The 21,645-nt window shown below is 39.9% G+C and overlaps 1 protein-coding gene and 1 pseudogene across 1 annotated transcript in view; one reads left to right on the top strand and one right to left on the bottom strand.

The window, feature by feature from the left end:
- The window catches only part of CR1L (complement C3b/C4b receptor 1 like), a 63,871-nt gene that overhangs the window by 18,357 nt on the left and 23,869 nt on the right, over positions 1 to 21,645 (bottom strand). Inside the window, exons 8-12 of the mRNA XM_035010430.1 lie at positions 15,475 to 15,560; positions 13,295 to 13,522; positions 10,131 to 10,310; positions 9,182 to 9,281; positions 4,288 to 4,373 (exon numbers count right to left, since the gene is read on the bottom strand). Of these exons, the coding sequence (XP_034866321.1) occupies positions 4,288 to 4,373; positions 9,182 to 9,281; positions 10,131 to 10,310; positions 13,295 to 13,522; positions 15,475 to 15,560 (680 nt within the window). The remainder of the gene's footprint in view (positions 1 to 4,287; positions 4,374 to 9,181; positions 9,282 to 10,130; positions 10,311 to 13,294; positions 13,523 to 15,474; positions 15,561 to 21,645) is intronic.
- Positions 294 to 1,162, top strand: LOC118014265 (annotated as a pseudogene).

Here is a 21,645-nt window from a genome sequence, read left to right as displayed (position 1 = left end):
AAGCTCACAGAAAAGAGCATTCAATAGAACTGTATCTACTATAATTTCGCAATGACTTCAAAGCATGAAAAGAAGTAAACTAACAACAAAAATACAAAAGGGGAGGAGTAGAAGGCTGGAAGCTTTATAGGTGAATGAAGATAAGGCGTTATCGGCTCTGAAGCCCGCCAGGTCCGGAAGCCTGGGTCATCCAGGTTCTGCTAGGAGAAGCCAAGCTTCCCAGAGAATGTTTCAGAAAAAGTGATGTGGAACGGGGGCGTTTTGCAGACTCCTAAGAGACCTCCAGAGAAGACATGGCTTCCAGAGAAAACACGAAGAGGACAAAGAGAATGCTAAGAATAAGTCAGCTGGATGCACTTGAACTTAAAAGGCTCTGGAGCAGCTGGTTTGGCCCCAGTTTACTCTCTCCTTTCATGGATTTAAGCCAGGTCCCTTCGCCCACTTTGAACCAGAGGTGAAAGCGTTTTTGTGGCTTTTCTTGTGGCGAGTGACCATTTCCTCTAAAAATGCCACCGGAGGACAGCCCATTTTGCATATTCAGTGCAAAAAACGATGTTTCCCCGAAGCCCAGGTACCAGCCTCCTTGGCTACAACAGCCCTGCCACCACCTGTTTTGAAACTGCCATTTGGCGTCATTTGGCAAAGCCAGGCAGTGCGTGAATATCATGCTTGAACTTCTGAAACTAGGAGGGCTGGTTAATTTCCTGATTTTCCTTCAGAGGGGCAAGTTTGCAACTTTGCCAGAACGTTCCCTAGCCATTTGTTCTGTATGTCACAAGCCCCGAAAGAAAATGTGAAGTTGGCTTTGAGTATATGACCAGGGAACTTCTCTGTCATGGTTTTGCTGAGTTTCGGATTTTTCTCTTACCACGTATTAATATCCAGAAGTTGAAAGCTGAGTGATCTTCACGATGTATTCCTCTTACTGGTGTTCCTAACAGTGACAAGACATTAGCCACCAGCGGCAAACAGTGTTCTCTGTGTGGAGAGTGGCCCCCGCATGCCTCAGACTGGAGGAGGTGAGCACATGTTCTGTTACTGCTGTGTGAAGAGTAGTTTCTTATTTGACAGGGACTTTCCTTGTCCTGAGTGTGGCACACATAGACACAGTGTACAGCCACTGAAATCAGGAATCAAGATGTCAGAAGTGAATGCTCTTTAGAAACTCAGATTGTTTCCTCTAAGGAAAACTGTATTATGTTCAATACTTAATATTAATCATCCTAAGCATACTGTTTTGGTGTCTTTTATGAGGAGATGGGCTTCCCAGCGACGGTCTTCTGTTCCTTTCCAAGCACGACGAGTTCTAATCCCTAGAAACCACATGATTCTGAATATATCAGGTAAACAATAATGTCTATTTTTCTTTAAATCATTGCATTCAATTCTTATTGTTGAGAATAATGGACAGTTTTTTGTCAGACTACTAAAAATGCTCTTTCAGTTTGCTACTTCCTAGAAAGAGGTTAGAGTCTAAAATGATTTTGGAGACTCTGGGATGAGTGTGTATTTATTTTTAGAGATGGCGTTACAACATCATAATCTGACAATGATAAGACCCTGGTGTTTTGAACCTTTAAGATCTAGTGCCCCAGTTGTAGTTTTAAGGTTTTCTCTAAAACCTGTTTTTGAGGGGTTCAGTTGGCTTCATGCTCAGGCAAAATGATGGCCACCAGAGGCTCCAGACTGATGTTCTGCCAGCTTTCTGGTCCCCCTGGAGTGAGAGCTTCTTGCGTAATAGTTCCAGCTAAGTCCAGGACCCCACTGTCATTGGTCTGCCTGGGATTACACATTTGTGAAGCAGGACAGAAAAGGACTACTCTTGATTACTAGATGTGTACCACGTGGACCCACAGTAGGAGAACAGGTGGTTCACCACAGGAAACTCAGGCGCCATTATAAGAATAGTGGATGTTGGGCAGCTAAAAACAACAGATCCCTACTAGAGTCTACATTTGCCTTTTTTATATCAAAAGTCTGTATGCATTCTGTAATTTTACCAGTGATCTGGGTTGATCAGGACATAAGTAACTGAATGGTTGACTCAGACTGCAGATTTAAAAGGATTAAATAAATCAACATTTTGTTATACCAACAACAACACAAAAAGATAAGGCATTAATCAGCATAAATAGGACCAAGTTTGTCTATGAGACGCTTTGTGTAAGCCCCGTGGTAACCGCAAAGCAAAAATCTAGAGTCATGAAACATAAAAAATGAGGTGGATGACCAAATCACCCTAGGAAATCACCATTTTTGCAAAGATAGAAACAGAAGGAAAAAGAAACAAAGAAGGAACAAGACAACCAGAAGGCAAATGATACAATAGCAGTAATAAGTCCTTATGTAGCAATAGTTACTCTAAATACAAATGGATGAATTCACCAATCACAAGGCCCAGAGTAGCTGAAGGCACAGATTCAGCTGAATTCAGAGTAGTTGAATTTGATAAGAAATAAGACCCAATTACATGCTGCCCACAGGAAATTCATTTCAGCTCTGAAGACACACATAGGCTCAACGTGAAGGGATGGAGAAGGATATTCTATGCAAGTGGAAATCAAAAGAACGTGGGAATACCCATACTTTATATAAGACAACATAGACTTCATGCCAACAATGATAACAAGAGACAAAGAAGGTCATTATAAAGTGATAAAAGGGCCAATCTATGTAGAAGATATAATAATTGTAAGTATATACACACCCAACATCGAAGCGCTAAATCTATTAGGCAAATACACAGAGATCTAAAGGGAGAAATGGACAACTATACAATAATAATAGGGAACTTCAGTTCCTCTGTATGAACAATGTATAGTTCAGACAGAAAATTAACAAGGAAACATTGGAATTGAACCATACTCTAGAACAAATGGACTTGACAGATAGATACAGAACATTCCATCCAACAGCAGCAGAATACACATTCTTCCTGAGTGCACACAAAACATTTTCCAGGATAGATCATATGACATCCCCCTGGAAAATTGATACGGTAATTGATGATATCTTCCTATTTTGAATTTTTTTCAGAGAATTTTAAATTTTTGGCAGGTAAAGGAGGCACCTTGTATATGGCTCCTCATCCATTTCTTTGAATCTTTAAAAGCCAATGTTATTTTCTTTTTATGAATACTTGTGAATACAATGAACACATTTCTTAGGGAAAATTTATAAAATATGGACAAGCAAAAAGAAGAAAATGATGATGGTCCAAAAAGAACGATTTTTAACAACTTAATGTATATTGTTTCAGATATGTATGTATTCATATGCTCCTGTGGCTACGAATATATTTTCTACAGTATCATATTTGGTGGCTGAATAATATTCAGGCATGTAGATAACATAAATACACTATCTGTTTCCACTTGGGTGAGGCATCTCAATCTCTAATTTCTTATGGCATACTTTTTGCCTTTCTTCAAAACTTATCAAACTTCTTCCATTAGCTGTTTTCCAATCGTGCTGAGCATTTAGATTTTTAACATTTTCTGCTGTCCTAAATATTGTTGCATTGAGTGCCTGTGGACCAAAATCATGGGAAAATTCCATGATTATTTCCTTGGGATAAATTCTGGGAAATAGAATTACTAGGTGAAAGGGCATTTACATTAAGGCTTTTGTATATATTGCTCATAAGCCTTCCAGATGTTTATGCCCACTTTCACTGTCATCAATTCTGTGTGTGATCCTGATTTCTTCCAGCCTTAATATTTTACCAATTTGCAATCCATCACTCATCCATGCTCCTCAGAGTTTTGGAAGTTCACCTTACAACATCCCACTGAAAAGATGCAGAGTCAACTAATAAAGAACAAATACAACCAGGGCATGAACCTGGAAGAATTTGAAGAAAGGATAAAGTGCAAGACGACCTGTGGCATAGGGCAATCACTAAGATTTATGAGATCTTATTTCATTTTTCAGAGTACAAATAATAAGGAAGGGAGTAATCTACTTCTTGGGCTTATAATGCGCTATTAAGAGGTGGTAGAGACAAATTTTATTTTTTTCACTGTCTTTTAAATTTAGTCATGAGGAAAATTTTTACCCTGGAAAGTGTTTACTATCAAATTAGGAAAGGAAGGCAATCTTACCTGAGTTCCAGAAAATAACCTCCTAAAATAAAGAAACACCTGGAGGACTATGCAGCACATGACTCCAATTTTTGAATATCGGAGAGACTACTCCCTGCAAGATGTACTGGATTTCCTCTTTGTAACACAGGGCAGATTTGGATGGAACAGAGGGAATTGTGGGAAAAAAACCACTTCAACTCACCCTCACACATAGGTGCTTCCTTATCCCAAGTGACCGTACTGCCCAAGAGGAGACAAACTGCGGAAGGAGAGCCAATGAGTCGATACCTAGAAGCAAAGAATGGAAAATTATACTCTACACTTATTTTCTACTTAAATCACCATGAGAAAAGAATTGCAGGTAGATGTTACAAATTACAGGCAGATTAAAACAAAGGAGATGTCAAGGAAAGAAACCTCATCTCCATCTGCAAATTGATCCTTTACTTCTAAGGACAAGTTTACATTCTCACCGCTTTCATCCATGTTTATTGCTAGTCCCTCACCACTGAATGCAATAATGCCCTTCTTCATGGGACATATTGTACTTGTCTTTATGGAACCTCAAGAGCTATTCTCTCCATGTGTACTTCCATCTGGGAAATGATAAGCTCCTGGATTAACAGGGAAGATGTCTTATTGAAATATTTATATTCTCTAGCACCTTGCCTAGAGACTTTCAACCACGTGGTACTAAAAAAATAGCTGTTGAGTGAAGGATAGGATGATGGCTTTGCTAAGATGACTCAAATGTAAAAGGTGGGAGTACTTACCTATTGTGCCATAAAATCATTCATAGTAGGTCACGAAGATTGGAACATTTCATCATCACTTACTTTTTTATTTATTAGGTATCTATATTGTTATTATAAGAAATGTCACAAAGGATATTCAACTAAGTTATTCACACATTCCATGTAGAGTAGGGTTAAACTTGACGAAGTAAAAAGGTAAGGGGTATAATGTAATGTCATATAATAGTGAGTAGTTACTGGAACAGCTAAGAGCTTTGCTTCTTGATTACCCAAGACATGTGATCAGGGCAGTAACCATTTGTAGCAGAGTCTACTGGTATCTCTAGTATCTACTTTCCTCTTTTTCATTAGTGATGGAACCCTGTATTTTTAACTGGGCCATTGGCCACCTTCATTAAAGGTTCCCTACGGTTGTGTATAGCCATGTGACCAAGTTCTGGCTGCAGGGATGCACCTAGAGTGTCTTGTGAAACTTCTGGAAAGTGTCTTTAAAGGAATGGGTATTCCTTTCTTCCATCGTTTCTCTTTGCTGGCTGGAGTTGGACCATGTGATGACACAGAGTCTCAAATGGAAGGATCCCAGGTTAATGTGGATCATGGAGCCACCTCTTAGCCCTGGATTTGTACATTTTACTGTTTTCTTGAAGGACTGCCCCTGCTTCTTAACCTGAGAGAGAAGTAAAATGTTATCTTGTTTAAGCCTCTGTTATTTTGTTTGTTCTGTCTTTTACAGCTTAATCTAATCCTAACTTATATACCAGGTCTTCCAAAATCAGTGACATAAAGGTGACGGGAACTATGTGGGTAGAGCAATGGCAGTGAATACTTTTGTAGACACATTGAGTCACTTTTATATTTAGGTAGTGATTGAGTTTTACTTATTGTTGCTTGTTTTTTTTTTATTAACTATGTTGTAAAATCTTTTCAAATGTGCCAACAAAAATTTACTCTTCAAAATTTCTTCAAAGAAACAATTTGAGAAGCAGTAGTGTATTTCCCTCTGCCTTTCTCCTATCATACATTTAACAGTTGTCTTAAGAGCACAGGATCATGGATGTTCCCTGACTTTTGACTATAGACATTGCTCTTAATGTGTTCGCTATGACTAAGTTAGAGAATTGAAGTAAAAAATGTGAGACAGGTTCCAGTCTATGTATGGCTGTAAAAAATGGAATATTTTTGAATGTATTATGAAACACTAATATGCTCCAGTAACAATTATGTTGTAATTTTTCTGACTGGATTTCCCATATCTCTGAAATTCTTTTACTCAAGCCTACTCCTTAGCTTCCCTGGACATTAGGAATTCAGGTGGCCATGAAGCTAAACCACTGATCAAGAAGAGCCATGGGATTCCCTTCCCTGTAGGCAATATGCACACTGTGCAGAAGCATGCTGAGACAGACATTAGAGAGGCTATTACATAAGGTCAGGGATGGGATATGTAGCGGCTGGAACATGGTGCTACTTCTGTCCTTCCTATTTTGTTCATGGACTTTCAACTAGTTTGGAGTAGAGGGAATCTATGGAGACATTCAATAGGCTGCAAATGATTAAAAGTAGCTCACAGATTTGATTCTGCAGCACATTCAGCTGTGTGTTAAACTTTGTATCTTACAGAGAATGTAAGCTTTCTTTCTAGGAGCCATTTATAAAAGTTGTAACATATCATTCCTCAGAGTGTACCCCCAAAAATTTGCACATAGGAAAAATCAAAACAGCTATACACTCTCATTATAATACAATAACACTAGCAATTTAATAACCACAGGACAAATACAAAATTCAAAAGTTTGGATCTTGGTCAAAGACAAAAGTAAAACAGCCATTGCAGATTACCTGTAGGATAAGAATAACACATGATCAGCGAGTCATGTGCTCCACTCTTCAAAGTGTTTGACATAGATTCACTTACTTAGTATTTAAAATAATGCTTTGAAGTGAATATTATGCCTAGCCCCCATTTTACAAGAGAGAAAACAGAGTTTAACAAATCTGTTCAGATTCACATGACAGATATTGAGGTTAGAGTTTGAATGTCAATTGGCCTCAGCAGCCTGTAGTGATAAACCTGACATTATTCAGTGCCTTCATTATAAATGCTGATGCAAATGTTACTCTTTGAAAATTTCTGGAGTGCTAATGCCAAAACTGTCTTTAGAGAACATTTAATACTTTTGTTATTTGACAAGAAAAATTTCAGGGGCACCTGGGTGTCTCAGTTGGTTAAACATCTGACTTTCGCTCATGATCTCAGGGTCCTGGGATAGAGCCCCACGTCTGGCTCTGTGCTAAGTGGGGGGTCTGTCTGTCCCTCTGTCCCCAACCCCTGTTCTCTTTCTCTCTGTCTCAAATAAATAAATAAATAAATTAATTAATTAATTAAAAACATCTTTTAAAAGATAAAAAAAAAATTCAAATAAATGAACCCAACATTTTACTTTGATGTTTTAAAGATTATAAACATGAACATATAAAGGAAGCTGGTCTGAGGAATTAATAAATCAATAAGTATGAAAAATAGAATAGAAATGGTAAGTCTAAGAGCAGTTTCTTTAAATAAATAGAATAGAAATGATAAGTAAATCTAAGAGCAGTTTCTTTAAATAAATAGAATAGAAATGATAAGTAAATCTAAGAGCAATTTCTTTAAAGGCTGATTAAAACAAACAAATCTTGGCCAATTGTAACTTCACAAAATAACAATTCTACAGATTTACACAAGAATGAGAAAATAGTTATAAGCATAGATATTGAGGAAATTTTATAAAGTACACATTATAAAATACTTTATAAAAATATGTCCTCTCTATCCCAATGAAATTGAAAACATCTGTGAGATGTGTCATTTTGTAGGAAAAATATAATTTATCAGGTTATACTTAAAAATAGGTAGAACAGCTGATAAACCCAAATCTGTCTGAGTCTCTGTTTTCAATCTGTTTGAATACATACCTAGGATTGGAATTGCTGTCACAGGGTAATTCCAGGGTAACTTTGGAATCACTGAACTGCTTCCCACGGCGGCCGCACGAGTTCACATGCCCACTAGCAACCACAAGGGTTCCATTTTCTCTACATCCTCCTTACACTTTTATTTTTCATTAAAAAAAAATTATTAGAGCCATCCTATAACATGTGAAGTAGGTTTGATGTGTGTTTTTTTAATGACTAATAATATTTAGTATCTGTTCATGTGTTTCCTGGATATTTGTATATCCTCTTTGGAGAAACGTCTATTCCAATCCTTTGCCCATTTTCTCAGTTGCATTGTAAGCATTTCTGTTGTTGAATTGCAGGACTTCTTTATATAATCTGTGTATGAAATCCTTGTTAGAGAAATGATTTACAAATATTCTTTGCCAATCTGTGGGCTCTCTTTTCACTGTCTTGATAATGTCATTGATGTTGACTGGGGCTACAGTCATTTGAAGGACTGATGAACTAAGAAATCAGAAGTCCTTTTTGGGAGCAGGAGGGCGGTGGTGAGGGCAGAATCGATGATTTTCAGATACGGCATTGATGCTTGTGTCCAATTTAACCAGCTCTCCCTTCTAAGGGCAATTGAGCTCAATGGACATCTGGGTTACATGTGAATTTTCAGATAAAAACCCTAGAAGAACTCATAGCAAAATATTAACTATGATGAGTGGTAGAATGCTGGGTGGTGATTTTTTTATCTTTGTGTTATTCATGGCTTCCAAATATGTCTGATGCATATATATTTACTTTTCTAATCCAATAAAATTCTATTTTTTTCTCTGAATTTATTGTGGCAACTGAAAGTTAGTACACATTCCTTAACTGCTCCCTCTACGTTGAGGCAATAGTATCTAGCATGGTTCCCTGTGCCAAGGAAGAGTTGAGGGCAAGAACTCCATGAATGTTCCCGCTCGTTGTACATGTTAATAGTTATATTTCCCAGAGCTACTACATCATTAAGACTTCCTCTCCAACCCCTACTTCAAGATCCTCCAACTCAGCTATAGTACTTGCTGATCTTAGTTAAGAATGTTGCCTGCATTGTTCCACTAGCATTTCTCCTTTTACTCATTTAGCAGGCTGGTCCTTTTTATCCAGTGAATATCTTACCAGGTTTCACATGTATTACCTTCAGCAGGAACCTGGTGCCCTCCCCTCATTAAAATACAAATAGAGATTGCTACTTCTTTTTTATATTCCTTTGTCCATATGCCAATGTTCAAGCTACCATCTCTACCCAGAAGTCTTTATTGCTAACTTGTTGAAGTGCAGGTGATAGTCTAGTCTGCCTGTGTCAGACTAGGTCAGAGATAGTATTGTTCTGGAACTCATATCCTAGCGATAGTGCTCTCAACTCACCCTTCATTACAAGAATAATGAACTGTTGATCCAAACTGGGTATCTGTGTTTATATGCACCATGCCATTGAAGGGTTCTGGTGGAGCTTCACATGATTTTCCTATGGGAAAGAAGCAGAATTTGGGGCTAGGTGTAGAGTTCAATTTACCTTTGTTTTTAAGGTTCAGCCTGGAGTGTAGCATACTGAACAGCCTATATACTTCTGATTCCTCCACAGAAATGACTGCTTTGAGGAAATTCACCATACAAGCTTAGAATCAAGCAGCTACAGAGCACTGCTTTTTAAAAGACTACTCCTAAATCTCCCAATAAAAGTCATTTATGGATAAAGAATTATTTTCTCATCCCATCAGCCTAAATCAACGGCCTCACAATTTGGGATTTTCCCTCCATCTGGGTTAGCCAAGCACCGTTCACTATGACATACATAATTTTCTTTGGTGTCCCTATTTCATTCATGTCCAGATTTTAGCCATCAAAGATCAATACCAGTGACTGGGAATTTCCCCTGGGATTCCTTTTGTGAGAGACATTCCTGTGACATGAATATCGAGTCAAGGCACAGACTCCAGGCAATAAGAAAGGATGACCGACAGGGCCCCTGGGTGGCTCAGTAATTAGGCCTCTGCCTTCGGCTCAGGTCATGATCCCAGGGTCCTGGGATCGAGCCCCGCATCGGGCTCCCTGCTTGGTGAGGAGTCTGCTTCTCCCTCTCCCACATCCCCCTGCTTGTGTTCCCTCTCAGGCTGTGTCTCTCTCTGTCAAATAAATAAATAAATCTTAAAAAAAAAACCACAACAAGAAAGAAAGGCTGACCGACAAAGTCTACCCTCCATTTAAATGCCTTGGGCAAACCTAGATGTCTTGCCTACAAAATTTGAACAAATTAAATTGGATCCCACAGAGGCCTTGACATACGTGAAGGAGCTCCCAGGATGGCATTACTCACGTCTACAGATACCTTCGGCACTCGACCAGACCAAGTTTTCTAAGCAGGTGATAGAAAACATATCCTCAAAATACCCAGGGGAACATTCATAATTCAAAGATGTCCCAATCGGAAACTCAGACTCATCAGTCAGGGTTGTAGGTTTGGCAAACGGAAACTCTTCTGGGGCTTTGCAGTAACCTGGAGAGCAAAATCACAGGAATACCACAGTGAGCAGAGTGATTTCCACCCTACTTCCTCATTCTTTCCAATGAAGCTGGTAGATGCGCTCAGAGAAACAGAGACTTACAATAATGGCAAAAGGTTTTCTTCCCCTTCAAGTTACTTTAGGATGGTGCTTTCCAACAGCATCTACTCATCAGGAAATTTTTTACTACTTGGAAGACTATTCACCCTTCTGGCCTTTCTGCTCTTGTTTCACCAAAGCAAGAATTTTAGCTAATGGTTTCATGTGTCAGGCCTATTAGACTGCCTGTGTGTAGGGTTAACCATTCATATTCTCATTTCTTGGTGTTAATATGCTCACGTATATCAACACATATTTTACCTTCTCTCTCCATTTATTCCTCCCTACCTCCTTCTCAGGGTATCTTCCATAAGCAGCTTCTCTGGCTCTAAATAGCAGTCACTGCTTGTAGTGGGTTGAATGATGTTCCCCCAAAAGGTACACCCATCTAGGACCTCACCATGGAAGCTTACTTGGAATAAGGGTCTTTTCAGCTGTAATTAAGGTAACACTCTCAAGGTGAAATCAGATTTTTGAAAGGTATTTAAAAATTGTTTACTTCCTTGATATATTCTATTTAAAATCAATTGATATTTGTAATGCTACTGCTTTTGGCATAAATATTTATATATATATTTCCTTTTCTTTCTGTGGATTGCTTTTGTTTAGTGTTTTATAAGGAGCTTTTAACAGTGTGATTGGGGGAATAAAATTTCTAAGTAAAAAAGAAAAAAAAAAAACACTGGTGGGACCTGGGTGGCTCAGTCGTTAAGCGTCTGCCTTCGGCTCAGGTCATGATCCCAGGGTCCTGGGATCAAGCCCCGCATCGGGCTCCCTGCTCTGCGGGAAGCCTGCTTCTCCCTCTCCCACTCCCCCTGCTTGTGTTCTCTCTCTCGCTGTGTATCTCTCTCTGTCAAATAAATAAACAAAATCTTAAAAAAAAAAAAAAAAAAGAAAAAAAAAACTAAGATCGTCCTGGATTACCAGGGTGGGCCCTAAATACAATGATAGGTGGTATCTATAAGAGAAAGGACAGGGACTTTTGATACACAGAGACACAGGGGAGAAGGCCATGTGAAGACAGAGGCAGGGATTGGAATGATGTGTCTACAAACCAAGGAATGCCAGGAGCCACCAGAAGCTGAGAGAGGCAAAGGATTCTCCTTTAGAGTCATAGGAAGGAATGCAGCCCTGCCAACACCTTAATTTCAGACTTTTAGCCCTCAGATCTGTGAAAGAACACCTTTCTGTTGTTTTAAGCCATTTAGTTTGTGGTAATTTTATGGCAGCCCTAGGAAATTACTGACCATTTTCATTTTGATGCTAAGCCAGATATTTAAGAACAATGACAAAACAGACTAAGCCATTGAGCAGCTTTGTCTAAGCAGCTATGTCTTATTAGTGAAAGGGTAGATTGCGTGCTGCATATTTTGAATAGAGTCTGTACTCAACTATCTCCTTTTTGGAGGAGACTGCTTCTTCTTTTTTTTTTTTTTATTTTTTATTCTTATGTTAATCCCCATACATTACATCATTAGTTTTAGATGAAGTGTTCCATGATTCATTGTTTGTGCACAACACCCAGTGCTCCATGCAGAATGTGCCCTCCTCAATACCCACCACCAGGCTAACCCATCCTCCCACCCCCCTCCCCTCTAGAACCCTGTTGTTTTTCAGAGTCCATCATCTCTCATGGTTCGTCTACCCCTCCGATTTCCCCCGCTTCATTCTTCCCCTCCAGCTACCTTCTTCTTCTTTTTTTTTTTCTTAACATATATTGCATTATTTGTTTCAGAGGTACAGATCTGAGATTCAACAGTCTTGCACAATTCACAGCGCTTACCAGAGCACATACCCTTCCCAGTGTCTATCACCCAGTCACCCCATCCCTCCCACCCCACTCCCCACTCCAACAACACTCAGTTTGTTTCCTGCGATTAAGAATTGGAGGAGACTGCTTCTATTTGCCCATTCAATATGCATGGCTGGTGGCCTAGGCAACTTCATTTAAAGAAACCTCACTGGATTCTAATATAACCATCCAGCTGGAATGGGAGGGACACCAAAGAAAGGTTAAAGGCCTTTCATCATGTGTTGCTTTTTCTCATTGGCTTGCTTTTCTCTCTCATGTGGTATTCCAAATCTGGTGCCACATTCCCAGTATACTCCCGCTTCCACCTTGGGAAGGCCTACAGTCAGGCCTTAAGAACCAGGTGACCTCCAGTCTTTAGGAAGAAAAAGCCTCTTCCTTTTTTGCACTCTTCCTTGAGCTGATCTTTCCTTGCTTCTAACTCTCAGAATGGAAAAGTTCAAGGACAAAGATTAAGGTGGGGCTCAGAAGCCAGGTGACAAATGGGCATACTTTGAGTCAAGGTCTTAAGCTACCAAGGTCGAGTCTTTTTGGTTACTTAGCCTATTTAGCATAGGACTAGCTAAAGCCTTAGCTAAATAATATCCATATTGCCAGTTTGATCCTTTGCATGCCCATGAACTTGTGGGGGGTGTATATCAGTTACTCTGGCATTGGTTAGTGTTCATACCAGTTGTTCTCCAGTCCTCTCCAAAGAAAACGTATTTCTTCTTGATTTATACACAATGCTTACTACTTTCCCCTCACCCTTCCCTCTCTCCTCTTACCCCACTCTGTTCGCCACTGCGCCAGCAAGAAGAGTTATTCACATCTTACTATTCAAACACCCTTCCCTCTCTCCTCTTACCCCACTCTGTTCACCACTGCGCCAGCAAGAAGAGTTATTCACATCTTACTACTCAAACACAGCCTGGCACTGCTGGATTCATCTGTTTTAGCTACGGCATGCAACTCCGATACTTTCACTTATGACGATGTTAAACTCACAAACAAACACCATAATCTTATGGAAATATGAAGGATCTCGGCCAGATGCTCTGAATCCATTCGGGGTACATGGGTACTAACCAGCAGGACCAGCAGGTTCACAGCGAGGGGCAGGACCACTCCAAATGCCCCTCCCTTGACTGTCACTTGTGCAGTGGATGGTGCTCTCCCCGATGAGGTTGAAGGTCATCCCTCTGGCTGGGTGGTGGTCACACGTGTAAGTAATTTCCTTTCCATAGGGAATGTTTCCCTGAGAAGTTCCGGTGTGGTGCCCATTAAGGATAGAGGGAGGATGTGGACAAAAGATTTCTAGAAAAAACACAAGTGTTCTAAGTTACATTAAAATGTTTATATTTTAATCTGAGTTGATTCCACAATTATGGGATGTGCTGTGACGGTGTTGCCAATTAAATAATTAACTCTCAAAAGAGTATAAACCACAAAATAAATATATTAGGTCTCTGTTGAGATGCTTCTGAATGAAATGACACTGAAATCAAAGCCCAGAAGGGACTTAATCATCCTGAACTCTTTGGAGAGTTAAGATTTCTGGATAATTGAGAGCTCATTCTTTTAAAATAGACAACAGTGTTCTTAATCCCAATGAGAAGAAAATCAACCATTTAATAAGAAAATTATCCATTCAATTCAACAGGAATTTTTTGAGGACCTACTCTTTATCAAGTACTATTTTAAGCACAAGATAGAGGAACTCTTTTTTGACATCAAGGATCTTCACCCCAGAGAGATCTTTCAAAATATATTATACATTTACTATTTGTCTATCACTGATTTAATCTTTTCTTGATGACTCGAGGCTGTTATGCTCAAAAACAAAATGGATGGTTATAGTAATGCCATCACAATGAGTGAAACATCCCACTGGTCCTATGCACGATCCAGAAGATGCAGAAATGTTATGACTTTTGAGATATTTATTAGTTTTTACAGGTTTTTTTCTAATTGTGGAAATACACATTTCTTCTTTTGAGCTAACTGTCTGGAGATATTCCTTTCCCTTTCTGATTTGATCTGTATTTGGGAGAGGATACCGCAGCTTGAAAGAATTATGAACAATCGAAAGGTGGAATAGCTTAACCAATGTTTACAGTCTAGTGAGTGATCTGGGTTCATGGGAGTATTTTTATTTCTTTCCTTCATACTTCTTAACTATATTCCAGGAAAGTTAAGGTTTTCAAATAGCTGACTTCCGATATGAAGGATGTAATTATTGAGTTTCATTATATAAATCAATACAAAATTTCCAAACGACTTCAGAGCAAAATATTCATGTGAAAGCATTTATTATAAACATGTATGTTTCAATAGTTATGATCAGAAGATGAAGCAACATCCTGTTTGATTTCATGAAGAAATAAATTGGCAGATTGAATATATTAGTAGTGTTTCTGTATTTAACACATTATATTTCTGTCCTCTTAAAAACAATTATAAACAACAGGAAAGCAAGGTCCTAGTCTGTCTTCTTTACAGGTGTATTCCCAATATCGAATTATTTTATTGCATTACCCTATTTTTTTTGTAATAACACTTGGTATTATCTGAAATAGTCTATTTATGTGTTTGTTTGCCATTATTTTTAAAGATTTAGTTATTTCAAGGGAGAGAGAGAGAGAGAGCACAAACAGGAAAGGCAGAGGGAGAAGGAAAGAGACTCTCAAGCAGACTCTGAGTTCAGCTCTGAGCTTGATGTGGGGCCCGATCCCATGACCCTGAAACAGACCAGAGCCAAAACCAAGAGTCTGAAGCTTAACTGACCTTGCCACCCAGGGGCCCCTGTTTGTTATTTTTTTGTCTTTCCCCCTACACAAGAATATAAACAACATGAAAGCAGGGTCCTAGTCTGTTTTGTTTACAGCTGTATTCCCAGTGTCTAGAAGACTGGTTGGCACATAGCAGGTGCTCAAAACTATTTGTCAAAAGAATGAGGCTAGGAATGAATAGCTGATCGAGACAAAGATAGAAAAGCTATCATTTTTTGACAGGAAAAATGCTTCAGGCTCTAAATTTCCCTCTATCTATGAAGTATTTCTCTCCATTTGTAGCACACATTATGCTTATAAACATTATAAACACATGATGAAACAATCCTTGCAACAAAGAGAGATGTTGATCCAAAGTGAAGATCAATAAAGGGGCAAATATTAGGTAATTTTATAGGCAAAACACATTAAACGAACAAACAAGCAAACAAAACACGGAGGGAGGTGCCGACCTGAACAGGCATTCTTTGTACTCACGTTCACACACAGGAACACTGTGATTCCAAAGGCTTTCTGTTCCAACCAAGACGCAGTAACTAGCAGAACTGCCCTTTAAATGGAACCTGAGGAACAAAAGTCACAGTGAATGGGTGAGCGCACCATTTCTCCCATTCTGCTGAAATACAGTTTAATGCCTGAGTTAAATCCCAGGGGGAAAAGCCCAGCTTGTTGGCTTTCCCAGCTGATAGAGACTCTGAAATCAAAACATTTGGCAGGATTGTGGTTTCCAGTGAGGATAGAGCAATAACAACGGTGTCTGGTTGTCGACCCTCAGGAGGTCATCTGTCCCGCCTGCCCTCGGACAGCTCCCTGTCTGTCTCTGTGTGGAGCTCTGTTCTCTAGGGCACACCATAGCATTTTCCTCTCTAGTGGCTCAGGAGGAAAACGACTCCCAATTCAAGCTGGTCAATCGGAGAAAGTGAGGAAAGACAGCAGAGACTGCTGTTTTTGGCCAAAACTTTTGGAATGCTCCTGAATGATGCCTGTGGCATATCCACATTAGTGATGAATCAAGCCAAATTATCTAGGACAAATAAGAAAAGGTGAGAAGAGATGATTCTCTGGAGGCCCATCCTCCTAAAACATCTGGCTTATTGTCAGAGCAGCGGCTGCCTGGATTGCCTCCAGGGCTTTGTTGGGTGACAGATATTTGCTGCCTGCCAAGGGACCCTCAGAATATATTGAGGACACCTGCTCTGTCATCCATGATTTTTACCTGTCATCCATGATTTTTAATTTTGCCTGTAAAATTACCTAATCTTTGCCCCTTTGTTGATCTTCACTTTGGATGTGTGTTGGAACATAATACCAAGGTCATTAAGATTCCCAGAAACAGTTCATGACAGAGCGGGGCAAGATGGTGGCAGAGTAATGGACCTCATTTCATCTGGTCCCTTGAATTTAGCTGGATAGCTATCAAACCATTCCAAACACACACGAATTCAACTGAGATGTAAGAAGATTTATCTGGATCTCCACACGCAGAAAAATGACTACTTTTTACAAGGTAGGAGGTGCAGAACCTTGAATCCTTGGGGGAAATATCTGAAGATAAGCAGAGGGGGAGGAAGCTTCCATAAGCCAGTCGCCGGAAAGTGATATAACACCAGAGCAAAAAAATCGGGACCCTTGGAAATGTACTCTAGTGAAAGGCATCCCCTTCTGAAAAGGGCACAGGGGGCGAATAGGGCAGAATTCTAGGTGGATCACTGTGGTCTCAGGATTCCAGGAGACTCAGAAAGAATGGGGGAGCCCGAACCAATAGAGTGTCCAAGCAGTGGAGCGAGGACACTGGTTATGGTCAGGGAGCCCAGAGGGGACTTTTTGCTCCAGGCACCAGAAACTGTGAGCTGAGCCAGTAGGGAGACCGCCCTCTGCCTAAGCACCCTGAAAAGGACTAGAAGGTGCTGGCTGTCTAACATCCTAGAGGAGATATGGAATGGCTTGTGCCCATGACAGGGACAGCTCTCAGGGCAGTGTGGCCCACGAGGAGATGGTGGGGCGGCACGCAGCGTGACCTAGGAGCTATGCACCCTAGGAGGGTGCACGCGCGAGCCCAGGGTCACTGGCAGTTGAAGAGTCACAAGGCACCGAGGCGCTCGAGGTTCCCTGTGACTCCCCTGGGAGAGGTGCTGCAGGCATGAATTGTGTGAGTCTGTGGAGTTGGGACATGCTCAGGTGGAGACGGATTGATCTGGAGTATTTGTTGAGGTGCGGGGGGGGGGGTGGACCATGACATTGCGGGGCTGGGCCAGAAATTACCCCACGGCCACGTATGCTCTGACCCTCTAAAGAGAAGCAGAGAAGCAGAGAAGCAGAAAGAAGCCAGGGAACCAAAGCCATGCAGCCAAACAGCTCACATTAAGCCCATCCTCCTGACAAGGGTTGGGGCAACTCCACCCCGGCAAAGAAGTCTGGGGGACTGAGCAGCAGGCCCCTCCCCCAGAAGACAGACTGGAAGAACAGGTAAATGATAAGCTTATTTTGCACAAGACTGTAAAACCCCAGGGCCAGGGGAAAATAATATAGGGAGCTCCAGGTGTTCCCTCACAACTCGCTTATACTTCAGGCTAAAATTTTACATTTCTTTTTTAGTTTCTTTTCTTATTCTTTTTTTTTTTTAATTAACCCTGCTCCTGTTTCAAATAGATTCTTATTTCCCAACCTATGTTTTTAAGTTGTTTCTTAACTTCTTTTTTTTCACATATATGTTTTATAGATTTATGCCCCATACTAGCCCGTTTTTCACTCTATTCAATATTATCTTGAGATATATGTAAGTTCTGATTTCTTTGCAATTTGGGGATATAGTGTCTTCTAACACACAGACCAAAAATCAAGCAGGAATGAGCAGATCATCCTGCTGTGTCCACCCTGAGAGATTATAATCTCTCTCCCCACCCCCGCTCTTTTTTCCCCTCTTTCTTTTCTCTTTCTTTTTTATTGTTTTGGATTATCTTGGCTTTGGTGGTGTATCTGTGGTAGCTTTTGACCACTTCATATTTTTTCTAAGGTGCATTTTGCTTGGGTCGTGATTGATATTTTGGACTCTGTACATTCCCTCAAACATCCCTCAACAGAATGACAAGGAGGAACTCCCAACAAAGAAAAGAACCAGAGACAATGTTCTCTGCCACAGATCTAATGGATACGGATATAGGCAAGAAGTCAGAGACAGACTTCAGGGTAGAAATCAGGAAGTCAATAGCTGGGCTTGAGAAAAGCATTAGTGACAATATAGAATCTGTAAGAGCAGAAATGAGATCTAATCAGGCTGAACTTAAAAATGCTATGGATGAGATGCAGTCTAACCTGGATACTCCAACAGTCAAGGTAAATGAAGCAGAAGAACAAATTAGATCTAGGAAAGGAAGGAAGCTGAGGAAGATAGAGATAGGCAGCTAGTTGCCCATTGGAACAGACTTAGAGAGACAATGATGCCATGAAATGTTCCAATGTCAGAATTATTGGGATCCCTGAGGGGGTGGAGGGAGAGAGAGAGAGGACTAGAAGGTATATTTGAGCAAATCATAGCTGAGAACTTCCCTAATCTGGGGAAGGGAACAAGCATTCGTGTCTAAGAGGCAGGGAGGACCCCTCCCAAAATCAATAAAAATAGATCAATGCCCCAACATATAATAGTGAAGCTTGCAAATCTTAGAGCCAAGAAAGCTATCCTGAGAACAGCTAGGGGAAAGAGATTTCTTAACATATGGAGGGAGGAACATCAGAATAACATCAGACCTATCCACAGAGACCTGGCAACCCAGAAAGGGCTGGCAAGACATATTCAGGGTAGTAAATGAGAAGAACATGCAGCCAAGAATACTTTATCCAGCAAGGCTGTCATTCAGAACGGACGGAGAGATAAAGAGCATCCAGGACTGGCAGAAACTGAAAGAATCTGTGACCACCAAGCCAGCCCTGCAAGAAATATTAACGGGGATTGTATAAAAGAAGAAAGACCTTAAGAGTAATGTAGACCAGAAATTAACAGAGATAATCTATAGAAACGGGGACTTTACAGGCAATACAATGACACTAAATTCATATCTTTCAATAGTTACTCTCAACATGAATGGGCTGAATGCTCCCATCAAAAGGCACAGGGTTTCAGATTGGATAAAAAAGCAGGACCCATCCACATGCTGTCTACAAAAGACTCATTTTGGACCTAAAGACACCTCCAGATTGAAAGCAAGGGCATGGAGAACCATTTATTATGCTAGTGGACCTCAAAAGAGAGCTGGGGTAGCGATTCTCATATCAGACAAATTAGATTTTAAGCCAAACACTGTAGTAAGAGATGTAGAAGGACACTGTATCATACTTAAAGGGTCTAGCCAACAAAGAAATATAATAATTGTAATTATCTATGCCCCCAACACAGGAGCAGCCAACTACATAAACCAACTTTTAACCAAAATAAAGAATCATAATGATAATAATACCTTAGTAGTAGGAGACTTCAACACTCCACTCACAGCATTAGAAAGATCATCTAAGCAGAAGATCAACAAAGAAACAAGAGCTTTGAAGGACACATTGGACCAAATGGACTTTGGAGATATATACAGAACATTCCATCCTAAAACAAAAGAATACTCATTCTTCTCGAGTGCACATGGAACTTTCTCCAGAACAGATCACATATTGGGTCACAAATGAAGTCTCAACCGATACCAAAAGATTGAGATTATTCCCTGCATATTTTCAGACCACAATGCATTGAAACTGGAACTCAACCACAAGGGAAAATTTGGAAGGAATGCAAACACTTGGAGGTTAAAAAGCATCCTGCTAAAGAATGAATGGGTCAACCAGGAAATTAAAGAGGAACTTAAACAATTCATGCAAACCAATGAAAATGAAAACACATTGGTTCAGAACCTATAGGATACTGCAAAGGCAGTCCTCAGAGGGAAGTACATAGGCATCCAAGCGTCTCTCAAAAAATCAGAAAAATCCCAAATGCAAAAGCTAAGCTCATACCTAAAGGATATGGAGAGAGAACAGCAAATAAAGCCTAAACCAAGCAGGAGAATAGAAATAATAAAGATTAGAGCAGAAATCAATGAAATAGAAACTAGAAGAACAGCAGAACAGATCAACGAAATTAGAAGCTGGTTCTTTGAAAGAATTAAAAACATAAATAAACGTCTGGCCAGACTTATTCAAAAGAAAAGAGAATGGACCCAAATTAATAAAATCATGAATGAAAGGGGAGAAATCACAACCAACACCAAGGAAATAGAGACAATTATTAGAACTTATTACCAGCAGCTATATGCCAACAAACTAGGCAATCTGGAAGAAATGGATGCATTCCTGGACACTTATAAACTACGAAGACTGAAACAGGAAGAAATAGATGATCTGAACAGACCAATAACCAGTAAGGAAATTGAAACAGTAATCAAAAACCTCCTAAAAAATGAGAGTCCAGGGCCAGATGGTTTCCCAGGGGAATTCCACCAAACATTTAAAGAAGAAATCATGCCTATTCTACTGAAGCTGTTCCAAAAAATAGAAATGGAAGTAAAACTTCCAAACTCATTTTATGAGGCCAGCATTATCACGATCCCAAAACCAGACAAAGATCCCATCAAAAAGGAGAATTACAGACCAATATCCCTGATGAGCATGGATGCCCAAATACTCAACAAGATCCTAGCCATTAGGATCCAATAGTACATTAAAAGGATTATTCACCATGACCAGGTGGGGTTTATTCCTGGGATGCAAGGGTGGTTCAACATTCGCAAATCAATCAATATGATTGATCACATTAACAAAAGAAGAGACAAGAACCATATGACCCTCTCAATTGATGCAGAAAAAGACATTCAACAAAATACAGCAAACTTTCCTGATTAAAACTCTTCAAAATATAGGGATGGAGGGAACATACCTCAATATCATAAAAGCTATCTATAAAAAGCCCGCAGCAAATATCATTATCAATGGGGAAAAACTGAGAGCTTTTCCCTTAACGTCAGGAACACGACAGGGATGCCCACGCTCACCACTTTTGTTCAACATAGTACTAGAAGTCCTAGCAACAGCAATCAGACAACAAAAAGAAATGAAAGGCATTGAAATTGGCAAAGAAGTCAAACTATCTCTCTTCGCAGATGACATGATACTTTATGTGGAAAAACCCGATAGACTCCACCGCCAAATTACTTGAACTCACACAGCAATTCAGCAACATGGCAGGATACAAAATCAATGCACAGAAATCAGTTGCATTTCTAGACACTAACAATGTGACTGAAGAAAGAGAAATTATGGAATCGATTCCACTTAAAATAACACCAAAAACCATGAGATACCTAGGAATAAACCTAACCAAAGAGGTAAAGGATCTATACTCTAGAAACTACAGAACACTTATGAAAGAAATTGAGGAAGACACAAAGAGATGGAAAAACATTCCAAGCTCATGGATTGGAAGAATAAACATTGTGAAAATGTCCATGTTGCCCAGAGCAATCTACACTTTCCTGCAATCCCTATCAAATCACCATCGACATTTTTCACAGAACTGAAACAAACAATCCTAGAATTTGTATGGAACCAGAAAAGACCCCGAATCACCAGGGGATTATTGAAAAAGAAAACCAAAGCTGGGGGCATCACAATGCC

The sequence above is a fragment of the Mirounga leonina genome, unplaced genomic scaffold (genome assembly GCF_011800145.1).
Source record: "Mirounga leonina isolate KUSES-001 unplaced genomic scaffold, KU_Mleo_1.0 Mir_154, whole genome shotgun sequence".
Taxonomy (NCBI): domain Eukaryota; kingdom Metazoa; phylum Chordata; class Mammalia; order Carnivora; family Phocidae; genus Mirounga; species Mirounga leonina.
Note: the sequence above shows the minus strand (reverse complement) of the source record. Positions and strands in the feature narration are given on the sequence as shown.